This window comes from Quercus robur, chromosome 1 (assembly GCF_932294415.1).
Source record: "Quercus robur chromosome 1, dhQueRobu3.1, whole genome shotgun sequence".
NCBI classification, from domain to species: Eukaryota; Viridiplantae; Streptophyta; class Magnoliopsida; order Fagales; family Fagaceae; genus Quercus; species Quercus robur.
In genome coordinates this window covers 52023550-52035688 of record NC_065534.1, presented here as the reverse complement: position 1 = coordinate 52035688, position 12139 = coordinate 52023550, and the positions used below count along the sequence as shown (strand labels likewise).

Sequence of the window (12139 nt, the reverse complement as noted above, 5' to 3'; positions counted from 1 at the left end):
ACTTGAGAATTGTTCCCCTGCAATCAAAATGCTTAAGGACACGCTTCTATCATTTTTAGAAATTGGCTTAAACCCTTGAGCGGGTTTTTATCATGGTGAGTTTCTATAGTGATACAAAATTAATGCATAAGCTTTGGCAAGTAACCTGAACTTTCATATCATGCTTGAAGTTGCGGGATGGACCCTTCTCTTTTCATTACAAAGAAAACAATGCATTTACAAAACTTTGGCTTTTTACAATGCCCCCAAAACTAGGCTATACAATGGCTCCAACACTAGGCCTTTTACAATACAAGGAAGTTCAAATTTACAAGATGTGGAGGCTTCATTCTTGATGGCTTTGCCTTCTCGAAGAAGATCTTGGACTCTTGGCAATGTCCTCCTTGGCACGGAGTTCCGACTACTTGCCACAAATTTTATTTGTACACATTTACATGATGGAGCCATTAGTGTATGCATGCATGTCCTTGTAGGGGTTAATCACAGATGCTATGTGAGCAAGATGGATAGAAACTGGAGTAGAGCATAACTCTTTGACACAAGCAAAAATGGCAAACCTGCAAATGGAAACTGAACACTTTCCCCTTGACTCTTTTTGAAATCAATCCTAACAAGGATATCCTACCCTAGACTTGAATGTTCGCTCGTCTTGGCTCTTCCTAGTTCTCATGGATTTCGACTTACTCTAGGCCAACTGTATGAGACACAACTTAACTGGTAAGTTTGTCCTATTCTTAGGGAAGACCCCGATGATTTAATCCTTCCCTTCATAGAAGTTGTGGGATAGAGAGGATTAAGAGGGGCCTTTTCAACTACTCCTGTCCACCCATGGATCTAGAAGTGCCTACAAGTTGGCACCCAGTAACTATCTAAGGTATGTGTATCCAGCATTTGCCTTCAACGCTGAGTCCAGGTTCGACCCAATATGAAGGGTGATGTCATGCATTTTGAAATGAAAGGGGAAAGATTTTCCAAGCACAGCAGATATATGAATAGATAAAGGTGTAGCAGAAATTAAATCTTACTACCCTAGGTTTGCACATGTGAAGGAAAGTGGCAAAGCATGCTCAGGAAATCAGGAAAGCTTCACACATACGAAAATACATCAAAGCCAATTTTTGGAAAACCATTTGAAAACATTTTTGAGTTTTGAAAATAGTTTACTAAGGATATAGTAAAAGCATTTTCCAAAAGGAAAGCCCTAGAGGCTAATGCCAATTTCAATGTTTTTGAAAGCCAATATCCAAAGATTAAGATTTCATCAAAAGCTCTCTAAGTATCCCCAGTGGAGTCACTAGTCTGTCGATGCCTCGCGGTGGTTCAACCACCCATCGTGGCGACGCTCGTGCGCACCCTTAAAGATGCATACACAAGATGTGTATGTGGGCTCGGAGCTTGGGTGCTGTGAAGAAAGGTATACCTCTGGTTTGTGATTGGAAAATGAGTCAATTTTAATCGAGTTACCAAAGGTAAGTGAACTCGCCACCAATCATTGGGTTTTTTCTAAGGTGTGATTGGTCACCTAACTCTATTTGATTTTATTACCAATCCTAGGCTATGAAAAATGTCATTTTTCCTAATTTAATATTGCCGGATAAAAAATCTTGATTATTGAGTTCAAAAGTCTAGTTACGTGTGGGAAGGTGTTAAGCACCCCACAATACCTGTCCGTAGACAGTCTAATAAGTTATTGGCATTAGCTTTTGGGGCTTTAACGAAATTGGGCTCTGAGATTTGGTTTCAGAAAGGGTGTAGTCTTGATCAATGCTTCCCTAGTGTGTTTGGAATCGTTGCAAAATTTCCACGATAAAAATCCAGCAGCATTTTGCCTTATTTTCATAGTGGAAATCTGACAGTGCTTCGCCACGAGTGCATCATAGCACACAAAACACTACTCTCACCAAGCTTTTGCTATGAAAACATGGCAACGAAGGTGCCTCATTTTCATGGCGAAAATTTGGCAGAGTTTCGCGTTTGGTGCGCTATAGCGCATTGGTAGGGTTTCATTCCTATGTATATGGCGCGTGCCAACATGCTTATGCTAAGACAAGCCGGAGCCCCTCAAAGCATCAAGCATATTGATGCGTGTTGCATACACGGGAAACCCAATGTCACTCAGGTAACATGGATCAAGACAATCACACCACAATGATCACACACATAATATAGCGTGAATATGCACCTACAGCAAGTGCCTTAAGCACATACTCACACTACAAGGTCAAGAGCACTCGTGACTAGAGAGGGTCACTCACGTAGCCATAAGAGTCCATCATACAAAGTGCACTATCACCAATATATAGTCATGTATAAATATACATACATCATGCGCAATGCTATCACACAAAGCAGGAAAGTAAAGCAGACATTGCCAACGTTCCAAGAGTATAGCCCAGCTATGTACAGAAAATATAAATTAGACATTACCATCGGTAATTTCTTCTTTTTCCCTGTAGGTGCATATTCACACTACATGTAAATGTAAATCAACCCAAGGTATAGGAAATTGTAAATTAGACGAATATGCACCTACACAGAATTGTGTCTTCTTGCTTGCATCCTTGCCCTCTTAGCTTGTATCTTAGGAATTGCACCCTCGCTCTAAGCATCCACTTGATTGTTGAGAAAATAGAGGAATTAAAAGTTTTTGGATGTATTTGGGAGAGAATTTAGAGGGGAATAGAGAGAGAATCTACCCAAAAAAGTACTCCGAAATGCCCAAAATCTTTTTTTTTTCTTTTTTTGAAATCTAGGGTTCTGGGGGTTAAATATAAGCTTGGCATGCTTTTCGAGGCTCAATGGCCACTTTTTGTGCACTGGGTTGGGTATGCTGACATCAACAATATAGGCTTAGGTATGCATATTGAATTGATCTTGATGTCCCTCGAAAGTTCTGGCTAGTTTCTTGAACACTAAAGAAATTGAAATTCCAACAGTCGGATTGAAAGTTATGGCCTCGGGGAGAGTGCTAATGCGCTCCACACGATTTTCAAGATATCTCAACCATTTTAACTCCAATTTTGACCTGTGAATAGTTTTTGAAAAGGGAATTCAATAATCTTTACAATGACGCTAGTCTCAACCAATTCTAACAGTTGGATCAAAATTAGGGTTTTTGTTGCCCTCGGGAGTCAACCTTAAGTCAAAGTTGGTCAAAGTTGACAAAAATCTCTAAGTAACTCGGGTTTGATGTAGAAACATGAATAATTTTGTTTTGGGATGATTTTGACCAATTTTGACTTTCGGTCAACTCAGGGTTGACTAGGGACATTTTGGTCAATTTGACCTAAAATGGCACTTCGAGTGCCCTGATGCCCAAATGGGTTGCACCACATCAATCTAGGTGTGTCCGCGTATGTCAGCAGCCCCATGGAAAAAAGTTAATATTTTTGAAATTTTTTGGGTCTAGCACGCAAATCGAGGGTGGGCAAAATACGATATCTACAAGGTTAAATGGGAGCAATTGTGTGAGGCCAAAGAAAATGGTGGTATGGGGTTCAAGGAGATTGAGAAGTTTAATGATGCTTTGCGAGGTAAATAAGTATGGCGCATGATGCATAGTCCGAATTCACTATGTCATAAGGTTTTTAAAGCAAGATTCAATCTTGGCTACTCTATTTGCCAAAGAATCCACACTTGGTTCTTACGCTTGGAAGAGCATTTTAAGTGTGAAAGATGTTATTAAAAAAGGCATGGTGTGGCGGGTTGGGAATGGGCAATCCACGTGCATCAGGGAAGACAAATGGTTATCGGATAAAATTTGCAAAACTGTCATCGCTCCACCACCTTCTCTTACCCTTGATGCCAAGGTCAGTGCTCTCATTGATATCGAGTCAATTACATGGAAAGTGGATCAAGTTCAGCAGTTGTTCTTGCCTCATGAAGCCAAGTTTATTCTTAGCATCCCTCTTTTAGCGCTAGACTTCCCCCTGATCGTCTAATATGGTCTCAAACGCCTACGGAACTGTTTACTACTCGTAGTGCTCATCATTGGCCAATGCTACTTTGGCTAATAGTGCTAGTAGCTCCAATCCAAACCCCCAAAAGAAATTTTGGAGAGGCCTTAGGAAGCTACAAGTCCCTAACAAAGTGAAGCTTTTTGCTTGGAGAACTTGCAACAAAGCCCTACCAACCACGAATGATCTGTTTTAGTGCCATATTGTTGATTTGGATCGATGCAACATTTGCAAAACTACTATTGAGGACCCATTGCGTGCTATTTGGGGCTATCCCAGGTTGGAGAAGGTGTGGAGTGACCATGTTTGGTTCAGCCAAGCGGCCTCCTCCCCACCAGTTGATTTTTTAACCTATTGTCTAGATTTTTGTAGGTTTTTTATGATAACAGGGTCGAGTTGTTCATCTGTATGGCGTGGAGGCTTTGGAATCATCGGAATGCTCTAAGGCTTGGACTCCCATCTCAACCGCTAGACAGAGTTGGTCCAAATGCTGCAAAATTTCTCCAGGACTTCATCTGTGCTCAAGATGCATAGCCTGTGAACTTTCCAACTGCTCCCCCTAGCCTATGCCCCCCCCCCCCCCCGGCGACTTCCCTGGGATTCAAGGCAAACTTTAATGGTGCCATGTTTAGCAATAACCACACGGCTGGTTTGGGGTGGTAATTCGCAACAATCAAGGCAAGGTGATTATTGTTTTGGCTGAGTGTCCCCTTTCCAAATTCAATTGTCAAGGTTGAAGCTTTGGCATGCCGCCGTGCTGTGAAGTTTGCATTTGAAATCGGTATCCATGAAGTAATTTTTGAGGGTGACTCAATGATTGTGATACAAGCTCTTAATCACAAGTCTGCTAGTGAAGCTCCGTATGGCAACATGATCGATGACATTCTTACCCATGTTTCTCATTTATCCTGCTTTGAATTCAACCATGTTAAATGTTCTTGTAATAGGGTAGCTAATGCATTAGTAAAAAAGGCCAAATCTCGGTTAGAGTTTCAAGCCTAGATAGAGGACTTGCTGGATGACATTTCCCCCTTGGCTCTCTTTGATGTTCATTAATTCCTCTTTTTTTGGTTTTTGTTTCTAATAAAGCCTAGGCTACTAGTCTGGTTTCTCAACCAAAAAAAAAAAAAGAGGTTCATATTGGTTTTTGAATGTCGATGCTTCATATTTCATAATAGGCATTCACTTTTTATATAGTAAACAAGTTGGGTACAACTTAGTTTGTTTTGCCTAGTCTAATGGCCAGTTTGGATTTAGGGGGGAAGGAGAGGAAGTAGAGAAAAGTAAAGTAGAGTTGACTAAAAATAAACTAATTTTGGGTTAAATTTACACTATTCTACTCTACTTCCCCTCTCTCCCCCTCAATCCAAACAGACCATAAAGTTTTGGTTTTTCTTGATGTCCAGTAGTCATTCCAACAATCAACAATGTTGCTAGCATGTGCATATTAAACTATGTTGCTAGCATGTACTACAAACATGCAGGCTATTGCCTATTGGTAGGAGGAGATGATTGGAAACATATAAGCCCAAATAAGGAAACCTGCTTTGCCACATCAGGAGTATGAAACATGCTTTAGTTGAACACATGGGAAAGTGATATGGGCCTGAATGGACTGGAGAGAATAGCATAATGCCTATATGATCCTCCTTGTTAGCCATTACAGTACTTGCCACATTACAGTTTACTTGTTTCAGTAAGACAGTCCACAACCGTTCAAAATATATAAATTTTACCACTTGGGGGCTATGAGTAAAAGGCTTCGGAGGGACAGCCGAAAGCTGAATCTCTTCTATATATTTACTTACCAAGTGTCCAATAATCAATCTATCGTCTAAAGAACCAAATTCATTCCACCAAAATAAAAAATTGAAATTAAAAAAAGGGAGAGAGAGAGAGAGAAGAATAAGGTTAACTAAAAATAGTACTATACTATAACATGAACAATAATACATGTAGGAATGATTAATATTTTTTACTTTTCATTATTGGAACTACAACAAAAGTATGTTTCTAAGTTCAATCTCCAGTTTGTTCATTTCATGAAAAATAAAAATAAAAAATAAAAAATAAAAATGAACGACTTTTGTATATCAACAATTCATTATTAATAAGGTTAAAAATGAACAGATGTGCCCAAGAAAAATGTCACAATGTGCTTATATGAACATCATACAGTTGCAGGTTTGAGGGAAAGGAAATCTGAAATCTTGTTGGTGTAGAAATCTGGTTGTATGGAATTGTTTGGATTCTGAAGCATTGGCAATGTAGTCACACCTGTCAAGACAAAAAGGGGGGGAAATTGGGCTTGATCAGATTATATATGACAATACACGAAGCTAACCAAAGGATAAATTATTCAAGTATTAGTTACCTGAGAGAACAAGAAGAGTTTTGCAACCACCATTTTGTCCAAAAAGAACATCAGTATCTAATCTGTCCCCAACCATGCATATTTGTGACTTGAGAATGCCAAATCTGTGGTTGATCAAATTGACGAGACAAATATTATAGACCTCATACTTGATGAAACTGTTATTTTCGTAATTTCCACAAAAGAGTTTAGGTCTCGCAAAATGTAGCATCAAGTCATAGCTTTTATAAATATTGTTTCTTGTGTTGTTAACTGTTATATGCACACTTAAGCCCCATGGTTGACAAAAACAAAATCACATACTATTAGGACTCTTACATGATAGGCTATTGACTCATCTATATGATTGTATTGTACATTTGCATTGTATTGTAATAATTCGCTAGGCAGGTAATCAGTTACTGTTGTAGTTACAGTGAGTTGGTTAGACTAACTAACTACCTATTTGTGCCTATTAATAAGGGAATGGTACTGTGATTAGAAGTAAGCAGAAATAAGAACACTCTTAGTCTAAGTCTCTCTTCTCTCTCTTCTCTATTCTTAAGAGGACTGGTTCCCTTGAAGTAACAATCTCAATTCCACCATTTTCGTTCTTTAGAACTGTTAAAGTCTTAACATTTGGTATCAGAGCAGCTCTTCCTACCATTCCACCATGACAAAAACTGGTGCTTCTCTTCAAATCCAAGAACAGATTTGCAGCTTTGAGCAGAGTTACAGATCACCATGATCAGACTGTACAAGAAATTCAGAAGCAGCTGCAATCAATCAATGCCTTTATGCAGAAAATGGCACAGGCAGAAGATAAGAGACATTCTTCTTCTGGGTTACAAGGACATGCAGCTTCAACTGAGTTGACACTGGTTAATCCAAGCAAACCCTTGAAATTGGAATTTCCTAAATTCCAAGGAGAGGATCCAAGTTGCCAGATTTATAGGGCTAACGAATTTTTTCTTTCTACAATACACCAGAGCATCAGAAGGTACTTATGATATCTTATCACATGGATGGAGAGGCATTAGTGTGGTTCCAGGATGCTGAACAAGTTGGTTGGTTTGTGGGTTGACTGGGGCTCAAATGGAGGAAAGGAGTAAACAAGGGTTTTGTTACAATTGTGATGAGAAGTGGCAATTGGGTCATAAATGTAAAGGTGCTAAGTTTTTTTTTATTGGAGGGTTCATCTTTGTCAATTGAACGCAATCAAGGTATGCAGTTGGTAGAATTAGATGATCTAGGAGCTGTAGTTGGGTCCACATCATGAAATGATGGAAGATAGTTGTAATGCTGAAATTACACTCTATGCGATGGTGGGTAGCCCTTCATCAAATACTATGAGGGTTCAAAGTAAAATCAAGAATCAAGAAATAGTATCTCTCCTTGATACAGGGAGTACCCATAATTTTCTAATGCCGCTAAGTTATCAAGTCTGAAATTGCAGTTTGATACCTCCCAAATCTTGAAGTCAAAGTAGCTAATGGCTCTATGATTAAGACACGGGGTGTGTCATGGGGCTAATATTTCTATGCAAGGTCGCAAATTCATAGTTGATTTTAATATACTGTATTTGGGGGGTTGTGAAGTTGTGTTGGGTACTCAATAGCTGCGGACACTAGGGGAGATTTGCTGGGACTTCCAGTTATTGACCATGAAGTTCTTTTATATGGGTAAAAGGGTGTTGCTCCAAGGTCTACAACCCTCGGATTCTACCTTCTTAAATGGTGAAAGTTTATTTAAGACTTACTTGAAAAAGTTGGTTCTGTATTTTTTTTTTAATGATATTCAGGCATTTAGTAAATGTTATAATGATCACTTAAAACATTTAAGGGTTGTTCTGGAAATGCTTCTTACCAATCTTTTTTTTTTTTTTTTTTTGATAAGTAAGAAAGAGATATATATTCAAAAAACTACCTTATGCAAAAAGAGCATAAGGCAGACCAAAGATTACAGAGAGAAAAAAAAGATAGAAAAAACAAAGAGCAAACTAATTACAAAGGAACAACAGGAGAAAATCACTAGAAGTGAGTCCCCAAGCCCTAGACCAATCATAAAGAGAACCACTAAAAAAAGCAAGCAACTGGTCTCCAGAACTTTCCACCTCCTCAAAAGTACGCCAATTACTCTCCCTCCAAATACACCACATTAAGCATAACAAAGCAAAATTCCAAATGCTAGATGAGTGCTTTCCCAACCAATTCCACCAACCAAAAAGAGTATCTACAACCGATCTTGGCAAAACCCATGAAATCCCAAAAAATCTAAAAACCAAGCTCCACGACCAATACACCTATTCACAATGAAGTAGCAAATGATTCACTGTCTCCTCACTACAACAACACATAATGCACCAGTCAACAAAATCAAAGACTCTACCCCACAAATTGTCACCTGTAAAAATCTTATCCTAAACTGCAGTCCAAACAAAGAAAGAAACACGCCAAGGAGCCTTAATCTTCCAAATACCTTTCCAAGGAAAGACAATGGGCAAGAGACCTCGAAACTTGTTATAAAACGAACGGATATCAAAACCTCCATTCTTCTTCAACCTCCATTTCATACGGTCTCCATTTTCATTTTGGAGTAAATTAGATCCCTAAGTACAAAGAAATTCATCCACAACACCCACCTCCCAATCATTTGGTTCTCGAATGAAATGAACATTCCAACTTCTCCATTCCTCCATCCCAACCTTTCAAGAGAAGAGTCCATAGAAGCCTCTCTATTAGTGGCAATCCAATACACAACCGGAAATGTCACATGGAATGGTAAATCCCTACACCACCAATCTGTCCAAAACTTCACTTTATTCCCCACCCCTATCTCAAACTGAATACTTTTGCTAAAGACCTCCCAGCCCATCCGAATACTTCTCCACAAACCACACCCATGCACACCCCTACCCAACTTGGAAGTCCATCCCCCCTTCTTCCCCAAACTTCAAAGCTACAACCCTTCTCCAAAGCCTTGTCTCCTCAACCCCAAATCGCCATAACCATTTCCCTAGTAAGGCTTTATTAAAAATAGTTAATTTCCTTACTCCTAAACCACCATTTTCCATAGACACACACACCTTATCTTACCCCACCAAATGTGTCTTGGAATCCCCCAATAGGAAATCCCTTTGCAATTCTCAATGTTGTTAGCCACATGCGTAGGGATGGTAAAAAGAGATAAATATTTAGGAAGACTAGATAACGTACTCTTAAGTAACGTCAGTCTTCCACTTTTTGACAAATACAGCTTCTTCCACCTGGCCAACTTCCGCTCAATTTTCTCCAAAATAGGATTCCAAATAGTTAGGGATTTATGGGAAGCCCCCAATGGCATACCAAGATAGGTCATAGGCAAAGTATCAATTCTACAACCCAAAATCTTTGTTAAGGCATTCACATTATTAACCTCCCCTATTGGAACCATTTTTTCACTCTTCATGGCATTAACCTTCAAACTTGTTATAGCTTCAAACTTGTTATAGCCTGGAAACTAAGGCTGCGTTTGAATCGACTTCAAACCAATTTCGAAAATCAATTTCCGGGAAATTCTGCGTTTGGCTGTCACAGAAAACGTTATTTTCCAGAAATTGATTTCCTGTTGACCGTCACGGAAAACGTTATTTTCCAGAAATTGATTTCCTGTTGACCGAAATTTTCACCCTTGACCACGGAAATCCATTTCAGTTCCTATTTTCACTTCAAATGATTTCCGGAACTGGGGACGCGCAAGGGAGAACGAGAGAGCTCACAGACACGCCGTCAATCGTGAAGCTCCGATCGCGCCGTCGATCCAAAGCACCGGTCCGATCGACAGCGCAATCGACGGCGCGCGAAGCACCGTTCGCGAGATCGCGCGATCTCGCGATCGACGGTGCGCGAATCACCCTTCGCGAGATTGTGATCGACGCGAACGGTGCTTCGCGAGATCGCGCCATCGATCGCGATCTCGCGGAGCGTCGAGCGACGCTTCGCGATCGACGCGAACAGTGGCGCGATCTCGCGGAGCGTCGAGCGACGCTTCGCGATCGACGCGAATGGTGCTTCGCGAGATCGCGCCGTCGATCGCGATCTCGCGGAGCGTCGAGCGACGCTTCGCGAGATCGCGAACGGTGCTTCGCTCATCGTCGATCTCGCGAACGGTGCTTCGGCGCCGTCGATCTCGCGAACGGTGCTTCGCCGCCGTCAATCGCGCCGGTTCTTTTGGGTTTTGTAAGTGTTTTTCTGGGTTTTGTCTTTTCCTTCTTCTTTTCCAAACACCAAAAAATATTTTTCGAAAAATTTTTTGAAATGCAACCAAACACACAGAAATATTTTCCTTTTCCGGAAATTAGCATTTCCGGAAAATATGTATTTTCCGGAAAACGTTTTACGACAACCAAACACAGCCTAAGTAATAGCATCCGAACATGTAGGATCTGCTCCACATCAGCATCACAGAAAAGAATTATATCATCCACAAACAAAAGATGCAAGACACATTCTCCTCCACCCCGCCTACCATCAACCCTAAAACCACGAAGTAAACCGGCCCCTTCAACTCTTTTCAACATCCTACTAAAAACCTCCTTCATAATAAAAAAAAAACAGCATAAGAGATAGCGGGTCCCCTTGTCTCATTCCCCTTGACCTTCCAAAAAGTCAGCTGGAGACCCATTGACCAAGACAAAGAATTGAACTATAGATATACAAGTCCAGAGCCACCTGCACCACTTCTCCCCAAATCCCATTCTCTTCAGAAAATCTAGGAGAGCCTCCCAATTCACATGATCATAAGCTTTCTCAATATCTAGCTTACAAATAATCCCCAGAATCTTACTCTACACCCGACTATTAACACACTCATTAGCAATAAGGACATAATCAAGTATCTGTCTACCACCCACAAAACTATTCTGAGATTTAGATATCAACTGATCCAAAACCTCTTTCAAACGATTTGTTAAAACCTTAGCTAAGATCTTATATACACTCCCCACCAAACTAATAGGTCTAAAGTCTAGAAGCATCATTCTTCTTAGGGATTAATGAGATGAAAGTCACATTAAGAGAATTTTCAAACTTACTATGTTGATAAAAATGTTCAAATATAGCTAAAACATCTCTTTCCACAACTCTTCAACAATGATGGTAAAAAGCCATAGAGAAACCATCCGGACCCAAAGAAATCTCCTCCTTTTCAAACCTTCTTTCAAGCTAGCCCCTCTCCAACCCTCCAATTTGATCAAACTCCAAATCTTCCACAAAAGGCCTCCACTCCTCGGTCTCTTGATACAAATTTTTATAAAACTTTACTTCTTGATCTACCACCTCCGATTCTTCCTCATAAATCACCCCTTCCACCTCCAAAATATTTAGATGGTTATACCTTCTGCAAGAGTTAGCCACCTTGTGAAAGAATGTAGTACTGTTGTCTCCTTTAATGCATAGCATCCTCAATTTCAGTCTCCACGAAATTTGTTCCAAAGAAAGAAGATTCTCTACTTGAGATCTCACCACAACCCTCTCATGTATCTCATCATCAAAAAGGCCAAACTCCCCTTCCTTAGCATCCAAAAATCTAAAGGCCTCCAATAATTCTTTCTTTTGACGACCAACATCTCCAAACTCACTATGGTTCCACTGAATAATGTCTTCTTTCAAAACCTTCAATTTTTTGGCAAGCACATAACTAGGAGTACCTAAGAAAGAGTGGCGATTCCACCAAGAATGAACCTAATCTGTAAACCCATCCATCTTCAACCACATATTCTCAAATCTAAAAGAACTCTTTCCCCTTGTCATTCTCCCTGCCTCCACTAGAATTGGGAAGTGGTCTGAAACAG

The 12139-nt window shown here is 40.1% G+C and overlaps 1 protein-coding gene across 1 annotated transcript in view; it reads right to left on the bottom strand.

Annotated features, from left to right (window-relative positions):
• Positions 1–5910: 5910 nt before the first annotated feature.
• Positions 5911–12139, bottom strand: part of LOC126691649 (phosphoglycolate phosphatase 1A, chloroplastic-like) — a 35730-nt gene continuing 29501 nt past the window's right edge. Inside the window, exons 10-11 of the mRNA XM_050386698.1 lie at positions 6331–6434; positions 5911–6233 (exon numbers count right to left, since the gene is read on the bottom strand). Of these exons, the coding sequence (XP_050242655.1) occupies positions 6127–6233; positions 6331–6434 (211 nt within the window). The 3' untranslated portion in view covers positions 5911–6126. The remainder of the gene's footprint in view (positions 6234–6330; positions 6435–12139) is intronic.